The sequence below is a fragment of the Oncorhynchus mykiss genome, chromosome 23 (assembly GCF_013265735.2).
Source record: "Oncorhynchus mykiss isolate Arlee chromosome 23, USDA_OmykA_1.1, whole genome shotgun sequence".
In the NCBI taxonomy this organism is placed as follows: Eukaryota; Metazoa; Chordata; class Actinopteri; order Salmoniformes; family Salmonidae; genus Oncorhynchus; species Oncorhynchus mykiss.
This window is the reverse complement of record NC_048587.1, coordinates 37,301,590-37,328,701: the sequence shown is the minus strand read 5'-3', so window position 1 is coordinate 37,328,701 and position 27,112 is coordinate 37,301,590. Positions and strand designations below refer to the sequence as shown.

Here is a 27,112-nt window from a genome sequence, read left to right as displayed (position 1 = left end):
ATAATGCATTTCTTATTGGACTGCGTTTTCTGGACAACGAGATTAATTTGGGCAGTGGGAAAGGAGGATTCAATCAAGGTGTCTAGAAGCATCCTTGTTTTGTACTGGGGTAGCAGTAAATGTAAAGGTTCCCCAACTAAAGGGCAAGATTCCTGGTGTTTGTGATGCTCGTGGTTTGGTGCGACGCAGACAGGGTGGTGTGAGTGGTGAAACAGAAGAGTCATTGTCTGTTCTTTTGAGTTTTGATATTGAGTCTTTGCCCGACCAAGTGATATCAGGATATGTAAGTTATCCTGTACAAGCTTTTGTGCCGAATAGATTACGTTGTTACAGGTGTCAAGCTTTTGGGCACGTGGCAGCAGTGTGTCGGAGGGAGGTTCCTAGGTGGGAGAAGTGTGCAGAAGGGCATGAGTCAAAGGAATGTGTAGCATTGGAGAAAGTAGTGGAATGTGTTAATCAAAAATGTCCCGAGCGAGAGAGGCAGGTGGAGGTTTCCAGGATTAGAGTAGTGCAGAAGTTGTCATATGCTGAGGTATCAAAGAAAGTAGAGGAAGATGGGTCAAGGGGGAGGGATCCTGAGAAGAGTGGTGTGAGTAGTGTATCTGTACCAGTACAGAGGGATAGGCCAACAAGTGATATGTGTTTCAGTAAGATTGGATTTTTAGCATTTATAGCAATAGTTATCAACTGTACTGCAGGGATGGAATGTAAGTCGCACAAATTTGAGGTTGTGGTGGCAACTGCAGAGAGGTATTATTTAATATATTATTCTATATATATTATTCTATTATATATTATTTATTTAGGTGTGTGAGACTTGACATCAAAAGAGTTACAAGGTGTGTTAAGTGGTGGTGTCCCATCCTTTCAGGTTGTTGGCCTGAGGTAGGAGTAAATAGATTTAATTAGTTGAGTAGGGTGGTGTTATTTTCTATTATTTGATCATTATTTTTTTCTGAGTCTTGTGTTAGATGTTAAGAGTATTTCTTTATTTATTCAAGCAAAGTATAAGGGAGTACTCCACTCTAGTAGGGGGCGGTAATGCAACATTTATTGGATGCCAACCGCCGTTAAACCTCATTGAAGAAGAAGTAGTTTCGCTACTCTCGAACACGGCTGATGCCTATGGTTACGCCTGTGTAGCTAGCTACATGCTAATTCTCAAAGCGCACTCAGTTGACCTATTTTGCAGGTGTTTTACATGGTGCGGTACCGCTAGCTTTCATCTCATTTTTTGAAGACGCTACTCAATATGATGGGTGAACCGGTGGCTGATATGTGTGATCAGCTTGTTAAAGCTGTGAACGTGATGATGGACGCGGAATCTAGCCAAATATATCGCTTGGAGGCCCTAAAGGTATCTTGATTTCTAGATGCTAGCTTGCTAATGTTAGCTGGTAAGGTAGCCCAAAGGCCGGCAGATGGCTAACTAGCTCGCTTTCCTACTTGCGATGTGATGCGATTGCTTGACTGAAAATGTGCATAGATGCATAGCTATAACTTCACATTATAGTTCACATGTCCATTGCATGCGGCTCCCGAGTGGCGCAGCATCTCAGTGATAGGGGCGTCACTACAGTCCCAGGTTCGAATCCAGGCTGTATCACATCCGGCCGTGATTGGGAGTCCCATAGGGCGGCGCACAATTGGCCCAGCATCGTCCGGGTTTCGCCGGGGTAGGCCGTCATTGTAAATAAGAATTTGTTCTTAAATGACTTGCCTTATGAAATTAAATCATCAATGGGCGTAGCTAGATAGCTAACGTCACATGGCTAGCATCATAACGTTACCGTGTCCAGCTGCGGATTTCATTCATTGCACGTCGCTAGTTATCTAGAGCCATTGCTGCTGACTGATGCCCTCAAACTGAATGAAAGATAAGCTAACGTTATGTCAACCATTTAGCCTAGTTCTATTGATTGCGTTAAATCAACTGAGTTGTGCATTGTTTCGAGAGTTTAATTCACTTCTCTCTGTAAAGCTCCATAAACTACATTGATAGCTATGACGGATATCATTGCAAGTTCACAGTTTTCATGTTTTATTCATCCATTCAAATCAAATTTTATTTGTCAAACATACACATGGTTAGCAGATGTTAATAATGGGAGTGGAGCGAAATGCTTGTGTTTGTAGTTCCGACAATGCAGTAATAACCAACGAGCAATCTAACCTAACAATTCCACAACAACTACCTTATACATACAAGTGTAAAGGGATGAAGAATATGTACATAAAATATATGAATGAGTGATGGTACAGAATGGCATAGGCAAGATGCAGTAGATGGTATAGAGTACAGTATAAAGTGGTTAGTGATACATTTTTACATCAATTTTTCCACTATTAAAGTGGCTGAAGTTGAGTCAGTATGTTGGCAGCAGCCACTCAATGTTAGGGATGGCTGTTTAACAGTCTGATGGCCTTGAGATAGAAGCTGTTTTTCAGTCTCTCGGTCCCTGCTTTGATGCACCTGTACTGACCTCGCCTTCTGGATGATAGCGGGGTGAACAGGCAGTGGCTCGGGTGGTTGTTGTCCTTGATAATCTTTATGGCTTTCCTGTGTCATCGGGTGGTGTAGGTGTCCTGGAGGGCAGGTAGTTTGCCCCCGGTGATGAGTTGTGCATACCTCACTACCCTCTGGAGAGCCTTTTGGCTGTGGGCGGAGCAGTTGCCGTACCAGGCGGTGATACAGCCCAACAGGATGCTCTCGATTGTGCATCTGTAAAAGTTTGAGTGCTACCCTTTCCACTACTGTCCCGTCGATGTGGATAGGGGGGTGCTCCCTCTGCTGTTTCCTGAAGTCCACAATCATCTCCTTTCTTTTGTTGACGTTGATTGAGTGTGAGGTTATTTTCCTGACACCACACTCTGAGGGCCCTCACCTCCTCCCCGTAGGCCGTCTCGTCATTGTTGGTGATCAAGCCTAACGCCACGCAGTTGTGGGTGAACAGGGAGTACAGGAGAGGGCTCAGAACGCACCCTTGTGGGGCCCCAGTGTTGAGGATCAGCTGGGTGGAGATGTTGTTACCCACCCTCACCACCTGGGTGTGGCCCGTCAGGAAGTCCAGTACCCAGTTGCACAGGGCGGGGTCGAGACCCAGGGTCTCGAGCTTGATGATGAGTTTGGAGGGTACTATGGTGTTAAATGCTGAGCTGTAGTCGGTGAACAGCATTCTTACATAGGTATTCCTCTTGTCCAGATGGGTTAGGGCAGTGTGGTTGCAATTGCGTCGTCTGTGATTGGGGTGGTAAGCAAATTGAAGTGGGTCTAGGGTGTCATGTAGGCTGGAGGTGATATGGTCCTTGACTAGTCTCTCAAAGCACTTCATGATGACGGAAGTGAGTGAGATTGTCCTACACGTACCTGGCTAGGTATATACAGTAGCTAACTGATTGAGTGCATGTTATTAACTTGTCCATGCCGCTCTTTTATTTTTAGTTTTGTGAAGAATTCAAAGAGAAGTGTTCCTTCTGTGTCCCATGTGGGCTACAGTTGGCAGATAAAACTCAAACAGCAGTGGTGAGGCACTTTGGTCTACAGATACTGGAGCACGTTATCAAGTGAGTTATTGAGTATATTGCACAGTCTATAATTCACATAGTTATCCTCAATGATATCAAGACATCCCCCCTACACATGTGCCAATGTGTTCCCCAAAACCTTGTTGTTTTTCTTCATGTTGAGAATAGGTTCAGATGGAACAACATGCCACAGCAAGAGAAAGTCCAGCTGAAGAACTGTGCTATGGGGCTATTGTCAACTGTGAGTCTGTTTGGGTGATAAACACCCTGTTAGTGTCTTCATGTTTCTATTCCTCTAGAAGAAAGTATGTGGCAGATAAGATGACGGGTGGAATTACTGGTGGTCTGTCGACCCAATTACAAATATACTTTCAAAAAGTCAAACAAATTCCCCATTGTTGTGCGATCAGTTAAATGTGCATTAATGAATATGCTGACTCTAGTCTGTTCCATGACTCTGGCACACTGCCTCCCTCTGCAGGGCACATATCCTATCCTGGAGGAGGAGAGCCACATCAAGGACGTTCTCTCGCGGATCATAGTGGAGATGATCAAGAGAGAATGGCCTCAGCACTGGCCTGACATGCTGAAGGAGATGGAGGCACTCACCAGTGTAGGGGTGAGTCGGCACGTTCCCGTTCAGTGTTTCCCCTGGGGTTTTATGCTGGTGCGGTGCCAAGGCCCCCAGAGCAACTTTCAGGGATGAAAACATCACAGCATTCAATTGAAGAGAAACAAAACTGGGGGGGCTTATTGAAAATGGAAGGGAGCAAGGATTTGGTTTGTAATCCATCCACCAGCGTAAGGGTGAGTCGGCACGTTCCAGTTCAGTGTTTCCCCTAGGTTTTTATGCTGGCGGGGTGCCATGGCCCCTGGAGCAACTTTCAGGGCTGAAAACATCAGTGTTCCTCCCCCCCAGGAGGCCCAGACAGAGCTGGTGATGTTGATCCTGCTGCGGCTGGCGGAGGACGTGATCACCTTCCGGACCTTGCCCACTCAGCGCCGTCGGGACATCCAGCAGACCCTCACCCAGAACATGGAGAGTATCTTTAGCTTCCTGCTCGCCATCCTGCAGCTCCACGTCGATGAGTACCGCAAACTGGTAAACAGACAATGGTTATAACTGTCTTGTTAAAAAAAAATATGCGGAAGTGTTTTTGACCTCTTTTTATTGATATTCTCTTTTTGTACCTCTTCCAGAAAAGAATACCTGGCCAAGAATTGCAGGTAGGAAAGTGTTTTTGATGTACAATATCCACTTTCTGATGTTATATTTACATATTATATTCACATTTAGACACCCAGCTAGAGACTTTTCTGTTTTGTGCACGTTACCCCCTCCCCCCTCTCTCATCTTAATCCCCCTCTTCTTCTCTCCCCCTGGTCAGGCCAAGGCCCACTGTCGGGTAGGCGTGGCCACTCTAAACACCCTGGCAGGCTACATAGACTGGGTTGCCCTGGCAAACATCACCAATGACAACTGTCGCCTGCTGGAAATGCTGTGTCTATTGCTCAGTGAGACAGAGCTGCAGCTGGAGGCTGCAGAGTGCCTGCTCATCGCCATTAGCCGCAAGGTTAGTACAGACTACACAGTACTAGACACTCCCCTTTCTGCAGTCAGGCCTTGTAGGACATGACATGCCCCTTTCTGTTCGGACACACCCCTTTCTGCAGACTACTCTGTAGGACCGGACCAGATATTTTTTCAAGACATTGGAATGAATAATGCAGGTCTACAATTACTGTATTATTAGTCAGGTACATCACAGGGCAGAGAACTGTTATCTTAACATGCTTGGTGTGTCTCCGTAGGGGAAGCTGGAGGACAGGAAACCACTCATGGTGCTGTTTGATGATGTTGCCATGCACTACATCCTCTCTGCTGCACAGTGAGTACATTCCCCTCATCACCCACAAGGCCTGGGTTTACACAGCAGCATTACTAGCTCATTCTGGCTTCTAATTCTCATTGGTTTGTGGCTACAGGTCTGCAGATGGAGCAGCAATATGCAACAAATCCTCTCCAACACAGTGAGTAGCCTACACATGTTGGTATTCAGCGTCAACGTTCTTGTCCAGCTTTGTTATTTAGCATTCCATTTAGCACTTGAGTTCATGGGGCTTGGTACTTTTTTTCTTTCAGTGTGCTGCGATGCTTAAAAATGCACTTTAAGTAAAGTTTGATTTGATTTCCCCCCAGGCCAGTGTGGGCGGGGGTGGTGGAGAGACACTACACCTTCCTGAAGAGGCTATGTCAGGTCCTGTGTGCCCTGGGCAGCCAACTCTGCTCATTAGTGGTGAGTCTGGCTCAGGGTTTCCATTAGGAAAATGTGATGCCGCAGAACTTGACCGGGAAGATATACATTTTCCTGCCATTTGAGAAATGTAGCGTACCCGTATGTATTGGGTGCATAATGCATTAGGGCGTCCAGCCACGGTGCTCAGAATGACACTTTTAGATTATTTTAATTCATCTTAACAGAACATGCAACTCATGTAATGAAGCAGTCAATGAAACACATTTTCAAACTCTTACCAAAATGCAATTCTTAGGAAAACATCATTATTAACAGAGCACCTGTTAGCGGTTCCATATGTGACAGAGATGAAAATCTCTGTTAGAAACTTAGAAAGAGGGGAATCTAAAGAGGCAATAACAAGAATGGGTTGCTAATATGACTAGGATTGTTGATATGAAAACCAATAGAACAGGAGAGAAATGGCACATCGTTGGGTCCAATACCGAAGTACATTTGCCCAAGTTATATAATTACTCCTGTCTATACAGAAACAAAATACCTCACCAGAAAGCATGACTTAGCCACAGAGGAATCGAGCTTCTTAATTTTTTTTGCTGTGGATTGTTTCAAATCACAAGCTGATAGGCCTATGCTTATTTGGAAAGCCTGCAGTTTGGGCAGTGTGCGTGGGGCTATAGTTCTGGCTGATTGAGTTGTGGCTGTCAGTGAAAAGATCTAAAATATGTGTAAAGATAATGTGTCTTGAGTATAATTTAAACTGTTGAGACAAGAAGGGGAGTGGTGTGTGGCAAAGTCTCTCCAGAATGGCTCAGCTATCTCCTGCCAATACTTGCATATTCATTGTGTGAATTGTTTGCCCTTAGATTTCAATTTTTTCATCAATTCCCCATCACATATGTCACCAGTAGTAAATGTAACGTTAATCCCGTCATTTTTAACATTTCTGTTAAAGCATGTGTTAATTACAGTCATTTACCGTTCTCATTCTCGTGGAAACGTTGCTTTCAGAGTTCACAACCTGCTACACTTGTGAGAGACAAGTTTTGGTTTATTTCATAACCATTTATGAGATTTGTACATTTTATTCATTGTCTTTTGTTTGAAGTTCTCCACGTGAGCAATGAGCATGTGTTTGGTTTCTCTGTCCTGATAACTTTGAGGGAGCACCTGCTTGAGCACGCAAGTACTTGGCCTGCTGCGCAGAAATATAGGAAAGTGGGTTTTTTAACACTCATTGCTAATGATAATATATTAAAAGTATAGTTCCTCACAGTAAGCTATTTGAAAAATCCTTCCAATCTCCCCCTCGATAATCACCAGTCCTCGGTATGAAAGAGCAATGGAAGTTATAGGCCTACTGCCGCTTTTACCTATAGTCTATGAGTTCCATGAGCTCATTTATTTAGTCGCCAAAGGCTGTTATCCAATCAATGTGTCCCTGTGGCAGAGGTTGTGGATCTCGCATTAGTTTACTTTTTAAAGTTCTGATTTTAATTATGATTTGTATGATTAACCACCTGACATTGATTTTGAAAAAAGAAAACTTTATTATTTAAATAACTGTTCCACCAAAATGTACCTATGGAAATCATAGGCAAGCGGGACAGTAGATATGTTAAGAGAAATTGTAATCTTCCCCAAACTTGAAACTCACGTGCCACCTATGAAGTCTTTATAAAATTGCCTCTGTGTTTCCATGGTGGGATTTTGCCTGTAGGCTACTTTGAAGCAAGGTAAGACATGCCTCATGATATGAAGTAAAAACATTTCAGGTTTCAAACAATGAAGTATGTTTTCAAAATGCTTACTGCCTCCAACTCACATTGTAAAGTGGATGCGCTGAAAGCCTGTCGCCTTGAATGATGAATAGGAGGTGCGTTTTAATTACCGCTTGAGAAATACAAATAGTAGCTCTTTTTAATTGTGCACCAAAACAGTTAACGTGCGATTGCATTTAGAATTATTGCACAATGGATGGGCTTAGAAAAGCCCATGGATTTCTCCTGCAGCACCTCAGGTGGTTGCTGCTGGAGTAAAACATCACAAAATAGGCTCTGTGTGATAGTTGTTGGATAAGTAAGGTACATGATGACTAACGAAAATACTCACAGGCCAATTTAATTCCACTAAATAATGCAAATGAACCTATAGACTGAAGCATGATGGTCACATGTATTTACAGTACCGTTCCAGAGTTTAGGGTCACTTAGAAATGTCCTTGTTTTTGAAAGAAGAGCAACAAAAAAATTGTTCATTAAAATAACATCAAATTGATCAAAAATGTAGTGTAGACATTGTTAATGTTGTAAATGATTATTTTAGCTGGAAGCGGCTGATTTTTAAAACATTTTTTAATAGAATATCTACATAGTTGTAAAGAGGCCCATTATCAGCAACCATCACTCCTATGTTCCAATGACAAGTTGTGTTAGCTAATCCAAGTTTATCATTTTAAAAGGCTAATTTATCATGCAAAAACCGTTTTGCAATTATGTTAGCACAGCTGAAAACTGTTGTTCCGAATAAAGAAGCAGTAAAACGGGATGCTGGCCTTCTAGGCAGAGTTGCAAAGAAAAAGCCATATCCCAGACTGGCCAGAGGAACACAGACACTGGACAGAGGAACTCTGCTTAGAAGGCCAGCATCCCGGAGTCGCCTCTTCACTGTTGACGTTGAGACTGGCATTTTCTTGGCAATCTCTCGCATAGAATAGCCTTTATTTCTCAGAACAAGAATATATTGACGAGTTTCAGAAGAAAGTTCTTTGCTTCTAGCCATTTTGAGCCTGTAATCCCTCTCTATTTAATGAAGCTGTCAGTTGAGGACTTGTGAGGCATCTGTTTCTCAAACTAGATACTCTAATGTACTTGTCCTCTTGCTCAGTTGTGCACCGGGGCCCCCCACTCTTCTTTCTATTCTGGTTAGAGACAGTTTTCGCTGTTCTGTGAAGGAAGTAGTCAACAGTGTTGTACAAGATCTTCAGTTTTTGGGAAAGTTCTCGCATGGACTAGCCTTCATTTCTCAGATCAAGAATAGACTGACGAGTTTCAGAAGAAAGTTCTTTGTTTCTGACCATTTTTTAGTTTGTAATCGAAACAACAAATGCTGATGCTCCAGATACTCAACTAGTCTAAAGAAGGCCAGTTGTATTGCTTCTTTAAACAGAACAGCATTTTTAAGCTGTGCTAACATAATTTTAAAAGGGTTTTCTAATGAACAATTAGCCTTTTTAAAATGATAAACTTGGATTAGCTAACACAACATGCAATTGGAACACAGGAGTGATGGTTGCTGACAATGGGCCTCTGTACGCCTATGTAGATATTCCATAAAGAAGCAGCCTTTTCCAGCTACAATAGTCATTTACAACATTAACAATTTTAATGGACAAGAAATGTGCTTTTCTTTAAAAAACAAGGACATTTTCTAGGTGACCCCAAATGTTTGAATGGTAGTTTACATTGACTGTTATTTCCATCACTGAATAAAAAACATTATTTTGTCATTTTGGCCGGCAAGTTTTCTGCTTTTTGTTTGTTTTAGTGGCCAAAAGCTGTACAAAAAAAAGTGCACGTGGGTGTCTTGATTGTGTCGTTTGTGCTATGTGTTTCTAATGCAGGGTTCAGATGTGGAGGTAGAGGTACCAGCAAACCTTAGCAAGTACACAGAAGCGTTCCTGGCCTTCACCACACACCCAAGCCAGGCGAGTTACCTACTGTTAAAATAAAGTACTAGCCAGGTAGCTAACACTACTGTTTCTCCATATCCCACTTTGTCAGATCTGGTCCTCGAGCACTGAACATTGAGACATAGTATTCTTACATTTTTTTGATCTGTTCTGATAAACTACCCTACTCTGAACTAAAGTATTTGTCTTTTCCCACCAGTTCCTTAGGTCTTCCACCCAGATCACATGGGGAACTTTGTTCAGACATGAGATTCTCTCCAAGGATCCTGTCATCATCCAGATGACCATCAAGTACTTTAGAGCCACCATGACCAACCTAGTCAAGGTGAGACAGGCTACAATGTACATGCATCCAAGACTTTGTGCAGTTGCACATTAAAGCATCAAAATGTTCATTAGAAAAAGTGAGCATGTAAACGACTCACAAATCGATCTACACACGAAGGCAGAAATTATACATCCAAAATATAACTACACCGAAATCCAAAATACGTGTAACAACTACACGGAAAGGTTTAGCTCTTCCACTATGTAGACTTTGTCTCTACATGCAAGGTTCTTTTAATTGTATGAATTGCTGTTCTATATTGTTGTGTTCCTCCTGCTAGACTGGTTTCCCTTCCAGTAACGACAGTCCCAGCTGTGAGTACTCCCGTCATGACTTCGACAGTGATGAAGACTTCAACTCCTTCTTCAACTGTAAGCAATGTGACTCCTATTGTGTTTGAATACTTTAGACTTAAACAATATTAATATAATACATTTTTCTTGCCATTAAAGAATATTTTCTCCAGTTCGTTCCTACGGATCACGACCCTGATGCTTGTGTCCGTGTTCCGATGTCTTCCAGCGTTCCGAGCGCAGCAGGGGGAGGTGGTCCGGAATGCGTGTCGTATTGTCCCCTTGGAGGCCTTCCAGATTGCAGCAGAGTGGCTGCAGTATCAGATCAGTGCGCCCATCGATATCGGAACCACTGTGTGTACGTGCTGCTTCTCGACTGTGGCTCATAGTGGCGATCTGGGGAGGGGGATCTCCTGTGTGTGTGTGTGTGTGGGGGGGGGTCACTGATGGTGAATGTGTCAGTATGAAACTGATTGAATGTCTTGGAGTCCATTTGATTGCTCAAATCAAGAGTTTCTCATATCTTGGAAGGAGGAGTTTGAGGAGGTTTTTAAAAAGGAAATGCGTCTTTATTTGTATGAGATGAGTTCTCACGATTAACAAAAAATACATTCATTCTCGTAACCACTCTGAAAGGGCGCCAAGTGACAGGAAATGATGGGTCGAGAGATACTGTTGATGCATGTTAACTAATCAGCCTGATTAACTATACTCTCTCTTTTCCCCTTTTTACTCCTCCTGACTTGTTTTTTTCTCTCTTTTCGGTCTTTCTGTCTTCCTCCTTTTCTTTCCAGCTAAGACGGCTGAGGGGCTGTGTTCTATCCTGTCTCCGTCAGTGGTCCAGTGGGATGCTATGACCTTCTTTACAGAGAGTGTTGTGGGAAAGATCTTTAAGAACGTGGAGGATGAGGTACAAGCTGCCAAATGAGAATAGCTACCCACAGCAGAGAGATTGAGAGAGCAAAACTAGTATTTTACTGAGGAGGCTAAGAGGGGTAGAGAGGGCAAAGTGTAAACGCTACCAGGGGGGTGCCCTAGATAGCAACAAAATGTGTAGGGATTTTTGAAACGCATAACTATTGATTCATATTTTTTCCCCCCATCGTCAAAAACATAAACTAATGTTGGTGTAACTTTATCTGAAGTCCGTAATAAGTTATTTATAAGGCAGTCACAAACTGATCACCATTTTATTAATTACTACTCCTACATTTGTAAATGTTAGTAAGGTAGTCATTCAGAACAACAAAATGGATATATACTGAACAAAAATCGAGGGATTGGCTGAACAGATCGTTGGTTCTGTCTTTGTCTCCCTCGACAACGTGCCTGACCACAGACTCCGCTCCATATCCTTCTTTCCCATTTAGCTGCCAATCACATACAGTGGGGCAAAAAAGTATTTAGTCAGCCACCAATTGTGCAAGTTCTCCCACTTAAAAAGATGAGAGGCCTGTAATTTTCATCATAGGTACACTTCAACTATGACCGACCAAAATGAGGAAAATAAATCCAGAAAATCACATTGTAGGATTTTTAATGAATTTATTTGCAAATTATGGTGGAAAATAGGTATTTGGTCACCTACAAACAAGCAAGATTTCTGGCTTTCACAGACCTATAACTTCTTTAAGAGGCTCCTCTGTCCTCCACTCGTTACCTGTATTAATGGCACCTGTTTGAACTTATCAGTATAAAAGACACCTGTCCACGACCTCAAACAGTCACACTCCAAACTCCACTATGGCCAAGACCAAAGAGCTGTCAAATGACACCAGAAACAAAATTGTAGACCTGCACCAGGCTGGGGAGACTGAATCTGCAATAGGTACAGTGCCTAGCGAAAGTATTCGGCCCCCTTGAACTTTGCGACCTTTTGCCACATTTCAGGCTTCAAACATAAAGATATAAAACTGTATTTTTTTGTGAAGAATCAACAACAAGTGGGACACAATCATGAAGTGGAACGACATTTATTGGATATTTCAAACCTTTTTAACAAATCAAAAACTGAAAAATTGGGCGTGCAAAATTATTCAGCCCCTTTACTTTCAGTGCAGCAAACTGTCTCCAGAAGTTCAGTGAGGATCTCTGAATGATCCAATGTTGACCTAAATGACTAATGATGATAAATACAATCCACCTGTGTGTAATCAAGTCTCCGTATAAATGCACCTGCACTGTGATAGTCTCAGAGGTCCGTTAAAAGCGCAGAGAGCATCATGAAGAACAAGGAACACACCAGGCAGGTCCGAGATACTGTTGTGAAGAAGTTCAAAGCCGGATTTAGATACAAAAAGATTTCCCAAGCTTTAAACATCCCAAGGAGCACTGTGCAAGCGATAATATTGAAATGGAAGGAGTATCAGACCACTGCAAATCTACCAAGACCTGGCCGTCCCTCTAAACTTTCAGCTCATACAAGGAGAAGACTGATCAGAGATGCAGCCAAGAGGCCCATGATCACTCTGGATGAACTGCAGAGATCTACAGCTGAGGTGGGAGACTCTGTCCATAGGACAACAATCGTATATTGCACAAATCTGGCCTTTATGGAAGAGTGGCAAGAAGAAAGCCATTTCTTAAAGATATCCATAAAAAGTGTTGTTTAAAGTTTGCCACAAGCCACCTGGGAGACACACCAAACATGTGGAAGAAGGTGCTCTGGTCAGATGAAACCAAAATTGAACTTTTTGGCAACAATGCAAAACGTTATTTTTGGCGTAAAAGCAACACAGCTGAACACACCATCCCCACTGTCAAACATGGTGGTGGCAGCATCATGGTTTGGGCCTGCTTTTCTTCAGCAGGGACAGGGAAGATGGTTAAAATTGATGGGAAGATGGATGGAGCCAAATACAGGACCATTCTGGAAGAAAACCTGATGGAGTGTGCAAAAGACCTGAGACTGGGATGGAGATTTGTCTTCCAACAAGACAATGATCCAAAACGTAAAGCAAAATCTTCAATGGAATGGTTCAAAAATAAACATATCCAGGTGTTAGAATGGCCAAGTCAAAGTCCAGACCTGAATCCAATCGAGAATCTGTGGAAAGAACTGAAAACTGCTGTTCACAAATGCTCTCCATCCAACCTCACTGAGCTTGAGCTGTTTTGCAAGGAGGAATGGGAAAGAATTTCAGTCTCTCGATGTGCAAAACTGATAGAGACATACCCCAAGTGACTTACAGCTGTAATCGCAGCAAAAGGTGGCACTCCAAAGTATTAACTTAAGGGGGCTGAATAATTTTGCACGCCCAATTTTTCAGTTTTTGATTTGTTAAAAAAGTTTGAAATATCCAATAAATGTCGTTCCACTTCATGATTGTGTCCCACTTATTGTTGATTCTTCACAAAAAAATACAGTTTTCTATCTTTATGTTTGAAGCCTGAAATGTGGCAAAAGGTCGCAAAGTTCAAGGGGGCCGAATACTTTCGCAAGGCACTGTAAGCAGCTTGGTTTGAAGTAATCAACTGTGGGAGCAATTATTAGGAAATGGAAGACATACAAGACCACTGATAATCTCCCTCGATCTGGGGCTCAAAATGATCACAAGAACGGTGAGCAAAAATCCCAGAACCACACGGGGGGACCTAGTGAATGACCTGCAGAGAGCTGGGACCAAAGTAACAAAGCCTACCATCAGTACACTACGCCGCCAGGGACTCAAATCCTGCAGTGCCAGTACATGTCCAGGCCCGGCTGAAGTTTGCTAGAGAGCATTTGGATGATCCAGAAGAAGATTGGGAGAATGTCAGATGAAACCAAAATATAACTTTTTGGTAAAAACTCAACTCGTCGTGTTTGGAGGATAAAGAATGCGGAGTTGCATCCAAAGAACACCATACCTACTGTAAAGCATGGGGGTGGAAACATCATGCTTTGGGGCTGTTTTTCTGCAAAGGGACCAGGACGACTGATCCGTGTAAAGGAAAGAATGAATGGGGCCATGTATCGTGAGATTTTGAGTGAAAACCTCCTTCCATCAGCAAGGGCATTGAAGATGAAACGTGGCTGAGTCTTTCAGCATGACAATGATCCCAAACACACCGCCCAGGCAACAAAGGAGTGGCTTCGTAAGAAGCATTTCAAGGTCCTGGAGTGGCCTAGCCAGTCTCCAGATCTCAACCCCATAGAAAATCTTTGGAGGGAGTTGAAAGTCCTTGTTGCCCAGCAACAGCCCCAAAACATCACTGCTCTAGAGGAGATCTGCATGGAGGAATGGGCCATAATACCAGCAACAGTGTGTGGAAAACCTTGTGAAGACTTACAGAAAACGTTTGACCTCTGTCATTGCCAACAAAGGGTATATAACAAAGTATTGATATAAACTTTTGTTATTGACCAAATACTTATTTTCCACCAAAATTTGCAAATAAATTCATTAAAAATCTTTTAATTTTCTTTTTTTCATTTTGTCTGTCATAGTTGAAGTGTACCTATGATGAAAATTACAGGCCTCTCATCTTTTTAAGTGGGAGAACTTGCACAATTGGTGGCTGACTAAATACTTTTTTGCCCCATTGTATGAACGCAACATACAACAATTTCAACGATTTTACAGTTCATATGAGTAAATCAGTTAATTGAAATGAATTCATTAGGACCTAATCTATGGATTTCACGTGACTGGGCAGGGGCGCAGCCATTGGTGGGCCTGCAAGGGCATAGGCCCACCCACTTGGGAGCTAGGCCCACCCACTTGGGATCTAGGCCCACCCACTGGGGAGCCAGACCCAGCCAATAAGAATGAGTTTCTCCCTACAAAAGGGCTTTGTTACAGACTGAAATAGTCCTCCGTTTCATCAGCTGTCTGGGTGGCTGGTCTCAGATGATCCCGCAGGTGAAGAAACTGGATGTGGAGGTCCTGGGCTGGCATGGTTACACGTGGTCTGTGGTTGTGAGGCGGGTTGGACGTACTGTCAAATTCTCTAAAACAACGGATCGGCAGCTTATAGTAGAGAAATTAACATTCAATTCTCTGGCAACAGCTTTATTTGAAATTCCTGCTGTCAGCATGCCAATTGCATGCTCCCTCAAAAGTTGAGACATCTGTGGCATTGTGACGGCACTTTTTTGAGTGGCCTTTTATTGTCCCCAGCACAAGGTCCACCTGTGTAATGATCATGCTGTTTAATCAGCTTGTTGATATGCCACACCTGTCAGGTGGATGGATTATCTTGGCAAAGGAGAAATGCTCACCAACAGGGATGTAAACAAATTTGTGCACAATATTTGATAGCAATAAGCTTTTTGTGCGAAATTCTGGGATATTTTATTGCAGCTCATGAAGTACTTTTCATGTTGCATTTATATTTGCGTATGTATTTTTAAAATGTCCTTAAATATCCTGTGTTGTGGGCTTATTCTTTTGCTAGGTGCTGCTGGAATGTTTACCAATGGCAGTAACCAATTACACTGGTCACTGAAAACATTTTATAAAGCATAAATAGTGCTCACTTTAGGGGCTGCAAAAGTACTTTACTGATGATTTGTAGAGGGTTTATAAATGTGGTAGTAATGATTAATAAATGGTGAACACACACTATAAATGGTTTATTACAGACCCTTTAAAATAGTGGTACCCAAGTGTTATGAATGAAAAGAAATTGACGATGTAGAAGAAACTCTGACTCTAGTGTCCCTTTGCCCCTGCTGTAGAAGTTGCCAGTAGACCAGGGCATTGAGCTGCTACAGGCTGTGTTGAACTACAACACCCAAGACCCTCTCATCCTGTCCTGTGTCCTCACCAACGTGTCCGTCCTCTTCCCCTTCGTCACACACCGACCTCACTTCCTGCCTCAGGTCCTCTACAAGGTGAACACACACCTGCGCTCAAAAGCATGCACACCGATCTACAATCTCTCTCTCCTGACCTTTTGTGGATTGTGTCCACCTTTTAAAACATTAACTTGTTCTTCTTTTCCTTCCCAGCTATTTGCCTCCATCACATTCGAGGTGGTAGAGGAGAGTAAGGTGAGCCGTCTTAAATATTCTTAGGAGGGACGACAGATGTGTTCGTTGGGATTGTGTAGAAGCAATAGGAATCCGAGGCTAAGTAGTAGTCCATCCAATCATCAGTCTGATCTGGGATGTCATTTTCAGGCACCACGGACGCGTGCGGTGAAGAACATCAGAAGACACGCCTGCTCCTCCATCATCAAGATGTCTCGAGACTACCCACAATTCATTCTTGTATGTGTCTGCGGTCAAGTTCATCCTACTCCTAGAGAAGGCTCATCCATCGCTGTGCAGTAGAATGGAACAGCTGCTTTAAGTAGATACTGATGAAACCGTTGGCTATGACTTTTAGAACCAGTGTACAAATCTATTGCAAATCTATTGCATCTTACAAGTGTATGTGTATCTGTGGGGGAGGGATGTTTGGGTGTGTCTGTTTTTCATGTACATCTCTCACTCACTCTCTCCGTCTCCATTCAGCCGTGTTTTGACATGATGTATAACCACGTGAAGAAGCTGTTCTCCAGCGAGGCTCTGTTGAACATGCTGGAGAAGTGTGCTCTTATGGAGGCCCTGGTCCTCATCAGTAACCAGTTCAAAGACTACAACAAGCAGAAACAGTTCCTGGAGGAGCTCATGGCCACTGTGGCCGCTCGCTGGACCTCCGACGAGATGAGGCGGTATGTACACACACACACACACACACACACACTAAACTGTATACACCCACTTGCACTGTATTATACACTGGTTGTTCTCTCTTTGTGTGCATCAGTGTGCTGTGGGATCCTGCTCTGTTCCTGGACTTCGTTGGTGCTGATCAGCTGGCAGCTGAAGGCACAGAACACACAACGGGCATCAACAGGTCACGGGTAGGTGTGTGTGTGTGTGTGTGTGTGTGCGCACACGTGCGTGCGTTCATGGCTAAGTGCTAAAACTTTTTATGTGATGTCAGGCTTGCCAATTCAACCAGTTCTGCCAAAACGTCAACTGTATTGAAACATTTCCTATTCACTGTTTGTCTCACCCTGCCCTCCAGTTGAGTTTCTGTGTGTACACCATCCTGGGGGTGGTGAAGAGGGCCCGCTGGCCGGCTGACCTGGAGGAGGCGAAGGCAGGGGGCTTCGTAGTGGGCTACACCCCTAATGGAGCCCCCATCTACAGAAACCCCTGCAGCGCCCAGGTCCTGGCACTGCTGCCCAACCTGCTCGCCCTCATCAGGTAAGGGGGTGGGGGTGCTGTAGAGAAACATTGTGGGTTTTTGATTAAGATGGTGATGAGGATGATAATAGTGTTTGTGATAATGGTGCTGTTTGTGATTGTGGTGATAGTGTTTGTGGTGATGATGATCGTGTTTGTGATAATGATGGTGTTTGATTGTGGTGATAGTTTTTGATAATGATGGTGATGGTTGTGATAGTGTTTGATGATAGTGATTGATGATGGTGTTTGGTGGTGGTGATGATAGTGTTTGTGATGGTGGTGGTGGTGGTGATGATAGTGTTTGTGATGGTGGTGGTGGTGATGATAGTGTTTGTGATGGCGGTGGTGGTGGTGATAGTGTTTGAAGGTGGTGGTGGTGATAGTATTTGTGGTGATGATAGTGTTTGTTATGATGGTGGTAATGGTGAGTGTTTGTTTGTTATGATGATGGTGGTAATGGTGAGTGTTTGTTATGATGGTGGTAATGGTGAGTGTTTGTTTGTTATGATGGTGGTAATGGTGAGTGTTTGTTTTGTTATGATGGTGGTGGGAATGGTAAGAGTGTTTATTATGATGGTGAGTGTTTTTGTTATGATGGTGGTAATGGTGAGAGTGTTTGTTTGTTATGATGGTGGTAATGGTGAGAGTGTTTGTTATGATGGTGGTAATGGTGAGAGTGTTTGTTTGTTATGATGGTGGTAATGGTGAGTGTTTGTTATGATGGTGGTAATGGTGAGAGTGTTTGTTTGTTATGATGGTGAGTGTTTGTGTATTATTTTGGTGGTAATGGTGAGACTGTTTGTTATTTTGGTGGTAATGGTGAGAGTGTTTGTTTGGTAATGGTGAGAGTAATGGTGTTTTTGTTATGATGGTGGTAATGGTTAGAGTGTTTGTTATGATTGTGATAATGGTGAGTGTTTGTTTGTTATGATGGTGAGTGTTTGTTTTTTATGATGATGGTGGTAATGGTGAGTGTTTGTTATGATGTTGAGTGTTTGTTTTTTATGATGATGGTGGTAATGGTGAGTGTTTGTTATGATGGTGAGTGTTTGTGTGTGATGATGGTGGTAATGGTGAGTGTTTGTTATGATGGTGAGTGTTTGTGTGTTATGATGGTGGTAATGGTGAGAGTGTTTGTTATGATAGTAAGTGTTTATTTGTTATGATGATGGTGGTAATGGTGAGTGTTTGTTAGGATGGTGGTGGTAATGGTGAGACTGTTTGTTATGTTGGTGGTAATGGTGAGTGTTTGTTTGTTGTGATGGTGGTAATGGTGAGAGTGTTTGTTTTGTTATGGTGGTGGTGGTAATGGTGAGACTGTTTGTTATGTTGGTGGTAATGGTGAGAGTGTTTGTTTGTTATGATGGTGGTAATGGTGAGAGTGTTTGTTTATGATGGTGAGTGTTTGTGTGTTATGATGATGGTAATGGTGAGTGTTTGTTTGTTATGATGATGGTGGTAATGGTGAGTGTTTGTGATGAACATGATGATAAAGAGGATGATGTTTCTCTGTAGAACCCTCAACAGTCTCTTCCTGCCGGAGAACATTTGTCGTCTGAGTGAGACGTTCTCCAAGGCCTACGACATGATAGAGGTGGAGAAGAACATGGTTCTAGGTGAGAGGAACCACACTGATCCAATGGTTATGCCCTGTACTTAGAAACCCTATATCAAAGGTTGGTAACCCGTGGCTATAATTTCCCCTTTGAAGGATAATAAACAACCATGAATATTGTGTCCTGACCTGTAGGCCTGCCTCAGCCAGCCCTGGACATCTATGACCCTCCAGTGTATAAGACTCATCTAGAGCGCATGCAGGGATTCTTCTGTACCCTCTACGACAACTGGTGACTTCCTCACTTTGGATAGTCTTCTGCTTCCTCTATCTCCACACACACACACACACACACACACACACACAACCACCAGTCTCGCTCTCGTGCTCATTTCCCCCTCTTCCTCTCGCTTGCGCACCCCCATTCTCTCTCTAGTTACCATACCCTGGGGAAGGCAGGCCTATCATTGCAGCAGGACTTCTACACCATCGAGGGATTGGCTGAACAGATCGTTGGTTCTGCCTTTGTCTCCCTCGACAACGTGCCTGACCACAGACTCCGCACCATGCTCCATATCCTTCTGTCCCATTAGCTGCCAATCACATGTGAACGCAACGTGCAACAATTTCAACGATTTTACTGAGTTACAGTTCATATAAGGAAATCAGTCAATTGATATTAATAGGCCAGTAGGCCCTAATTTATGGATTTCACATGACTGGGCAGGGGTGCTGCCATGGGTGGGCCTGGGAGGGCATAGCCCCACCAACTTGGGAGTCAGGCCCACACACTGGGGAGCCAGGCCCAGCCAATCAGCATGAGTTTTTCCCCACAAAGGGCTTTATTACAGACAGAAATACTCCTCAGTTTCATCAGCTGTCCGGGTGGCTGGTCTCAGACGATCCCGCAGGTGGACAGTCCTGCAGTCAGCATGCCAATTGCACACTCCCTCTAAACTTGTGTGACAAAACTGCACATTTTAAAGTGGACTATTGTCTCCAGCACAAGATGCACCTGTGTAAAGATCATGCTGTTTAATCAGCTTCTTGATATGCCACACCTGTCACGTGTATGGATTATCTTGGCAAAGGAGAAATGCTCACTAACAGGGATGTAAACAAAATTGTGCACAAAATGTGAGAGAAATAAGTTTTTTGTACATATGAAACATTTCAGGGATCTTTAATTTCAGAGCATTGAACATGGGACCAACACTTTGCATGTTGCGTTTATATTTTTTGTTCAGTGTATATATTAATTTTGTTCAGACAAAAAGGGATTATAAAGTCATTGTTAGTGATCAAATACATTGATAATAGCATTGACTTTACATGTACAGTATCCATTCAGTCCAACTGTGTTCCTTAATGTGTGTGTGAACGGGTGTTCCTGAAGCAGCTGGTGGTGTCATGTCCTCAGGAGTGCTACAACAGTCTGCTCTGCCCCCTGCTGGGCCCTCTGTTCGCCTACATGCTACAGGTCTGAACTCTCACGCTTTTCCCCCTTGTGCCTGTGAAGCAATATACCAAAAACATTCTTTGCATGTTAAAAAAATTAAACAATTTAAAAAAAACACACAAAACAAAGTACTCACAACAAAAAAGGTTAACTGTGGTACAACTACCAAACAAACAGAAATCAGAGGCTGATCAAACACTCCGAGCTTATTGTCATGCGCACTAGTAATCAGTCACTATTAATAAGAAATGGGACAACTTATCATGTGACGTGTTGACTCTGTTTATTTATACAGAGACTCAATCTCAGGTGGCAGATCATCAACCAGAGGAGTACTGTCAGGTAAGATGTGTCCATCTGTGGGTCCTTATGAAGGCATGTGGTCTCTTTCAATGCGTAGGTTTTCTTGTGCTAGTGGTATGTTGACAATCTCCTTCCCTCTGTGTGTAGTGAGGAGGAGGAGGAGGACGAGTCGTGTGAGGAGAATCAGGAGATGCTGGAGGAGCAGCTTGTTCGGCTGCTCACCAGAGAGGTTCTGGACCTGCTCAGTAAGTCCACACTTTTGGGAGAAAGGTCAGATTATTGGGATGCAGGGAGCGATTAAGTAGCACTTTCAATTAGAGGCCTTCAAGGGTCCAAATAAATAACTCCATTCAGAACATTAAGTAGCAGCATACCGGTTGGCTGTCGGTCATTGTAGCCTGTCCTTCTCCTTTAACTTTTAATTCCGTCTTCCATTGATTAGATGTCTCCTAACTTTTGCCCCACACACAGCGGCTCTGACTGTTAGCCTATCGCCATGTTGATGACTTGTGATTGGCCAACAACAAGCTACACGCACCACACTCGTGAAAAGCAAGAGCAGCAGCATAAATGATCACATTTCTCTTTCAGCATTCGAATCTGTACGTGTCCTTGCAGTCAAGTCAGTTAAAATTACACTTGACAATCAGATCAGACCCGTGACATTATTTAGAATTCTTGATCCAGACCCTCTTGGGTATTCGTCTACAGGTGGATCCGTGAAGACTTTCAGTTCAGCTTCTCCATTGAGCTTGTATTTATTTATTTATTTATTGTCCAGGAGAAGGATTCATCTAAGTCTGAGAAACTGGACCTATGAATTTAGCTCTGCTGTGTATCCATATTTGATAGATTTGGGGTATATCAAAAATCTAAGTCAAATGTATTTATATAGCCCTTCGTACATCAGCTGATATCTCAAAGTGCTGTACAGAAACCCAGCCTAAAACCCCAAACAGCAAGCAATGCAGGTGTAGAAGCACGGTGGCTAGGAAAAACTCCCTAAAAAGGCCAAAACCTAGGAAGAAACCTATAGAGGAACCAGGCTATGAGGGGTGGCCAGTCCTCTTCTGGCTGTGCCGTGTGGAGATTATAACAGAACATGGCCAAGATGTTCAACTGTTCATAAATGACCAGCATGGTCAAATAATAGGTCTGGGACAGGTAGCACGTCCGGTGAACAGGTCAGGGTTCCATAGCCGCAGGCAGAACAGTTGAAACTGAACTGCAGCTCCAGTTGGGGTTTATGGAGTTTATTTCAGTCTAGTCATGTGTCCTAACATTGATCCTTTCCCATCAGCTCACGCCTGCATAATGAAAAAGGTGCCTGCGCCAGCAGGAAACAAGGAAGATGTGGATGGTAAGTTCACTTGTTTTCTAGGTAAGAAAAGTATTACTCAGGTCCACCCCCTTCTCACTCTTCCCCTTCCTTTTTATGTCCTATCCTGTGTGTGTAGAGGAGGAGATGATGTCCACTGAGTCCCAGGCAGTCGCTGTCTCCCCTGCCCAGCCAACAGGCGAACTGACGGAGCTGGGGAAGTGTTTTCTCAAACACGAGGTCAGCACAACACACACACACACACACACACACCGGAGCATCTAACCATGGCAGTGTGATGGGACTATTTCTCTCTCCCTCTGCAGGACATCTATATGACCTTGTTGACCATCTCATTCACCTCTCTGTCCTGGAAGGACACCAGTAACTGTCACCGCAGCGCCTCTATCGTGTGCTGGACCCTGCTACGACAGGTAGGCTACACACAGGACAGACTGACAGCAACTTTCCATCCTGAGCACTCCCTATCCATTTAGCTTCCTTTTCCTCTCGCTCCCTCCTTACTCAGTGTCTGTCTGACCGTGTTCGTGCTTCACTCCTGTGATTTGAAGATTCCTCCCTCCCTCCACTCTGCTGTCTCTCCCTCTCTCTCTTCACTGTGCCTCTCTCCTCCTCTCTCTTCACTGTGCCTGTCTCTCCTCCTCTCTCTTCACTGTGCCTGTCTCTCCCCCTCTCTCCTCCTCTCTCCACTGTGCCTGTCTCTCCCCCTCTCTCCTCCTCCCTCTCTCTCTTCACTGTGCCTGTCTCTCCCCCTCCCTCTCTCTCTTCACTGTGCCTGTCTCTCCCCCTCCCTCTTCACTGTGCCTGTCTCTCCTCCTTTCTCTCGCTTCACTGTGCCTGTCTCTCCTCCTCTCTCTTCACTGTGCCTGTCTCTCCCTCTCTCTCTCTCTGACTCTGTTGTTGTGTTCAGGTTGTAGGTGGGAACCTTTTGCCAGAGGCGGTCACATGGTTCTATACCAGTGTTCTGAAGGGACTGCAGATGCATGGGCAGCATGAGATCTGCAACTCAGCCCTCACACAACTGGCCCTGCTTATGTACGAGAACCTGGTGAGAGTCACATTCTCTCCCTCCTAACTCTTTCTCGCCTCCCTGGGTCAGCGGCCGCGGTACATGGAGCTGAGGACTGTGATGACTCAGATCCCCAACATCACTCACTCTTCTGTCTCCTGTCCTGCTCCTCCCTTCCTCGACAACTAACCCTTTCCTCTCTTCCCTCCCTCCCTGGGTCAGCGGCCGCGGTACATGGAGCTGAGGACTGTGATGACTCAGATCCCCAACATCACTCACTCTTTTGTCTCCTGTCCTGCTCCTCCCTTCCTCGACAACTAACCCTTTCCTCTCTTCCCTCCCTCCCTGGGACAGCGGCCGCGGTACATGGAGCTAAGAGACGTGATGACTCAGATCCCCGACATCAATCTGGAGGCTCTAGACCAGTATGACCAGCGGTTGCTGGAGCCCAGCTCCGCTCAGAGGTTGGGAGAGAAGAAGAGGAAAGACCAGTTCAAGAAGCTCATTGCTGGCGCTGTGGGGGTAATACCTGCCACCAGGGGGGGGGGCTCTATTTAGTTTTTTCTGTAAAATGACCTGCAGCAAAGACCTAGAATTATTTCATTGAAAATAATGTCTGAAATGTGTCCATTGTGACTTTTGAAATAGATTTTAATTAAAGGATGTAAGTTGCACTGTATTGGCGAGTGCTGTCAGTATTTTAATAAGTTTAATTGAATAGGGCCTGCACGCTCCTATGTAAGACGACCATTCAATCCAAACCGATTCTAAATTGTTCTTGATCTCTCCTACCCACAGAAAGCTCTGGCCCAGCAGTTCAAAAAGGAGGTACATATCCGAAATCTTCCGTCTCTCTTTAAGAAGCCGAAGCCCGAGAAAAGGGACATTCTGGAGACCAGTGAGTGTGGAGCACTAGCAGCACTCTTCTCCCCAGCGTTGGATGACATCTAGGAGCCCTAGCAGCACTCTTCTCCCCAGCGTTGGATGACATCTAGGAGCCCTAGCAGCACTCTTCTCCCCGGTGCTGAATGACATCTAGGAGCACTAGCAGCACTCTTCTCCCCGGTGCTGGACGACATCTAGGAGCCCTAGCAGCACTCTTCTCCCCAGCGTTGGATGACATCTAGGAGCCCTAGCAGCACTCTTCTCCCCGGTGCTGAATGACATCTAGGAGCACTAGCAGCACTCTTCTCCCCAGCGTTGGATGACATCTAGGAGCCCTAGCAGCACTCTTCTCCCCGGCGCTGGACGACATCTAGGAGCCCTAGCAGCACTCTTCTCCCCGGCGCTGGACGACATCTAGGAGCCCTAGCAGCACTCTTCTCCCCGGTGCTGGACGACATCTAGGAGCCCTAGCAGCACTCTTCTCCCCGGTGCTGGACGACATCTAGGAGCCCTAGCAGCACTCTTCTCCTCGGTGCTGGACGACATCTAGGAGCCCTAGCAGCACTCTTCTCCCCGGTGCTGGACGACATCTAGGAGCCCTAGCAGCACTCTTCTCCCCAGCGTTGGATGACATCTAGGAGCCCTAGCAGCACTCTTCTCCCCAGCGTTGGATGACATCTAGGAGCCCTAGCAGCACTCTTCTCCCCGGTGCTGGACGACATCTAGGAGCCCTAGCAGCACTCTTCTCCCCGGTGCTGGACGACATCTAGGAGCCCTAGCAGCACTCTTCTCCCCGGTGCTGGACGACATCTAGGAGCCCTAGCAGCACTCTTCTCCCCGGTGCTGGACGACATCTAGGAGCACAGAGGCCCTCAGTCTGGCCTAACACACACACACTACAATCAGCTGTTACAGGACTTCGACTGGACTAGCATACACACAAACATGCATACACTTTCTATCCTCCCGGGGACTTTTACTCCTGAAGGATTGGTTCAACAAGTGTTCGACGTTTCTACCCTATCGATCGACAGTGGGATGAATGTGGCAGCCTCCCCATTTAGGACAAAGGTAATCAGAATATTCTGTCATGGACTGAACCCTGCTAACTGCTCGATAATATTTATCCAAATAATGTGTGTCTGTCTGCCTTGATCAGAAATATAGAACAGTATGATGATGGTGATTGTCCTTCAACAGGACATTGCTTTTGCCATAAACCCTGCAGGTTGTAAATATAACAAAGAATTGTGTTTATACAGCACATTTCCTCACTAGCACAACACATTTAGCTTTAATTGTGTTTTAGTAGATCCGCAAACATGGACCATCCACCTGGGTGCTCAACGACTGCAGCCATTTTGTGCCAGAAGAACCTGAATGGGACCCAGTGAGCATGTCTGAGGTGTTAGACTTCAAAGTAGTCTGCTGTATAAGGAGAGCTATTTTCAAACCAATGTTTTGTACAGAATCATTACTCTGTTGATGGTTGAAGTAGAATTGTCATTGACTTTTTGTGCACTGCTTCTCCCAGCTGTGAACGTATGAGAAGCCAGCACTGCATTCCACCTATGTTCATGGAAATAGTTTGCCGCAACATCGACTTTTGTTCGGCGGTATTGTTTGTGAAAACTGATCCAACGTGGTCAAGATCCCATATTTTATACCATCTGTTTTGTAGGTCATATTTGTGTGCATTTGGAAGAAGCTGCAGGCCTGAATCTCAAATCAATTGGAAAAATAGGCACCAATTGCTGTGAGGTTTCTATGTTGCCAGTCTGTCTTTCCCATTAATATGGGACCAAAGCTGATTTATCCAAATACATACAGAATGATCTGAGTTTTTTGATGGCATAAAATATAATAGTCAGGGGACTTTGTTACATAATTTTGGGAGGAATCTTAGATTTTTGGTATGAACTACCCCTTTAAATCTCCCAACCCTGTCAATGATTGATTGTGGCCAACTTTTTTTCCTTAATGAATGTATAAAAAAACAAACTTGTACAGGGGGAAAAGTATTTAAAACTGTAGTGCTGTTTTTATATTTTGCTGTTTTTAAATAAAGGTAGACTTGAGTCATTTTAAATGTTACTTTTTTTTAAATATTTAAGGTTATTCGTTAGTAATCCGTCCCTCCCATTGGTTCATCTTCTAGAGTCTGGCCGATTATGGTATGGAGTGATTTCAGTGCCAACAGAGATTGGATTTGAATTTTATCATTTTGAATTTGGTTTAGGATATTGAGTTTGATATTTTTTTTATGTTTAATGCACAACTTGAATCATTGAATTCATACATGTTACTTGTATTTCAGGATTTGAAACTGAATTCTATGAATATTTATGGTGGATATTGTATTCATTGTCTGTATCAAGTTTACAAACCATCTTTTGAAGTTATTCAACTTCTCAGATTCAGTTTTCAAATTCAGCTCTAAATCCAGCTTCAAAACCACAGCCAACATCCTGATACTTTGCCAGCAAGGAAAGGTAGAGGAGAACGGATACTTTTGGTCATGTAGTGTATGTGGACACCTGCTTGTCGGACATCTCATTATAAAATCATGGGCATTAATATGGAGTTGGTCCCCCCCCCCCCCCCTTTGCTGCTATAACAGCCTCTACTCTTCTGGGAAGACTTTCCACTAGATGTTGGAACATTGCTGCGGGGACTTGTTTCCATTCAGCCACAAGAGCATTAGTGAGGTTGGGTGATTAGGCCTGGCTCACAGTCTGTGTTCCAATTCATTCCAAAGGTGTTCGATGAGATTGAGGTTAGGGCTTTGTAGTCCAGTCAAGTTCTTCCACCCTGATCTCCACAAACAATTTATCTATGGACCTCACTTTGTGCACTGGGGCATTGTCATGCTGAAAAACAAAAGGGCCTTCCCCAAACTGTTGCCAAAAAGTTGGAAGCACAGAATTGTCTAGAATGTCATTGTATGCTGTAGCGTTGATTTCCCTTCACTGGAACTAAGGGTCCTAGTCCGAACCATGAAAAACAGCCCCAGACCATTATTACTCCTCCACCAAACTTTACAGTTGGCACTATGCATTCGGGTAGGTAGCGTACTCCTGTCATCCGCCAAACCCAGATTCTTCTGTCGTACTGCCAGATGTTGAATTTAGTAAAGGATCTAGTTGATACTTTCTTAACTTATTTTTTCCTAACTGCATTGTTGGTTAAGGGTTTGTAAGTTAGAATTTCACTGTAAGGTTGTTGTATGTTGTATTCTGCGCATGTGACAAATACAATTTGGTTTGTATTTTGATTTGATTGGAAGTGTGATTCATCACTCC

At 44.0% G+C, this 27,112-nt stretch overlaps 1 protein-coding gene across 5 annotated transcripts; it reads left to right on the top strand.

Annotated features, from left to right (window-relative positions):
• Positions 1–1,026: 1,026 nt before the first annotated feature.
• LOC110502679 (exportin-5) lies at positions 1,027–25,894 on the top strand. 5 transcript variants are annotated; one of them, XM_036960396.1, is made up of 34 exons: positions 1,033–1,357; positions 3,443–3,564; positions 3,694–3,766; positions 4,007–4,144; positions 4,445–4,627; positions 4,726–4,752; positions 4,914–5,099; positions 5,338–5,414; positions 5,512–5,556; positions 5,726–5,822; positions 9,406–9,489; positions 9,674–9,799; positions 10,083–10,173; positions 10,325–10,453; positions 10,890–11,005; positions 15,758–15,913; positions 16,031–16,072; positions 16,202–16,291; positions 16,538–16,737; positions 16,833–16,929; positions 17,097–17,278; positions 18,776–18,876; positions 19,011–19,107; positions 19,252–19,388; positions 20,198–20,295; positions 20,570–20,616; positions 20,725–20,822; positions 21,878–21,937; positions 22,035–22,135; positions 22,222–22,329; positions 22,827–22,964; positions 23,280–23,447; positions 23,724–23,876; positions 23,921–25,894. In XM_036960396.1, the coding sequence occupies exons 1-33, from the start codon at positions 1,253–1,255 to the stop codon at positions 23,874–23,876; spliced, it is 3,672 nt and encodes a 1,223-aa protein (XP_036816291.1). In that variant the 5' UTR covers positions 1,033–1,252; the 3' UTR covers positions 23,921–25,894. The 5 variants fall into 5 exon arrangements, 4 of the variants coding, with proteins under 4 accessions (XP_021436579.2, XP_036816292.1, XP_036816291.1 ...); XR_005039182.1 differs by having other exon boundaries at positions 1,034–1,357; positions 23,724–24,881; positions 25,123–25,894; XM_036960395.1 differs by having other exon boundaries at positions 1,034–1,357; positions 23,724–25,894.
• Positions 25,895–27,112: the final 1,218 nt, after the last annotated feature.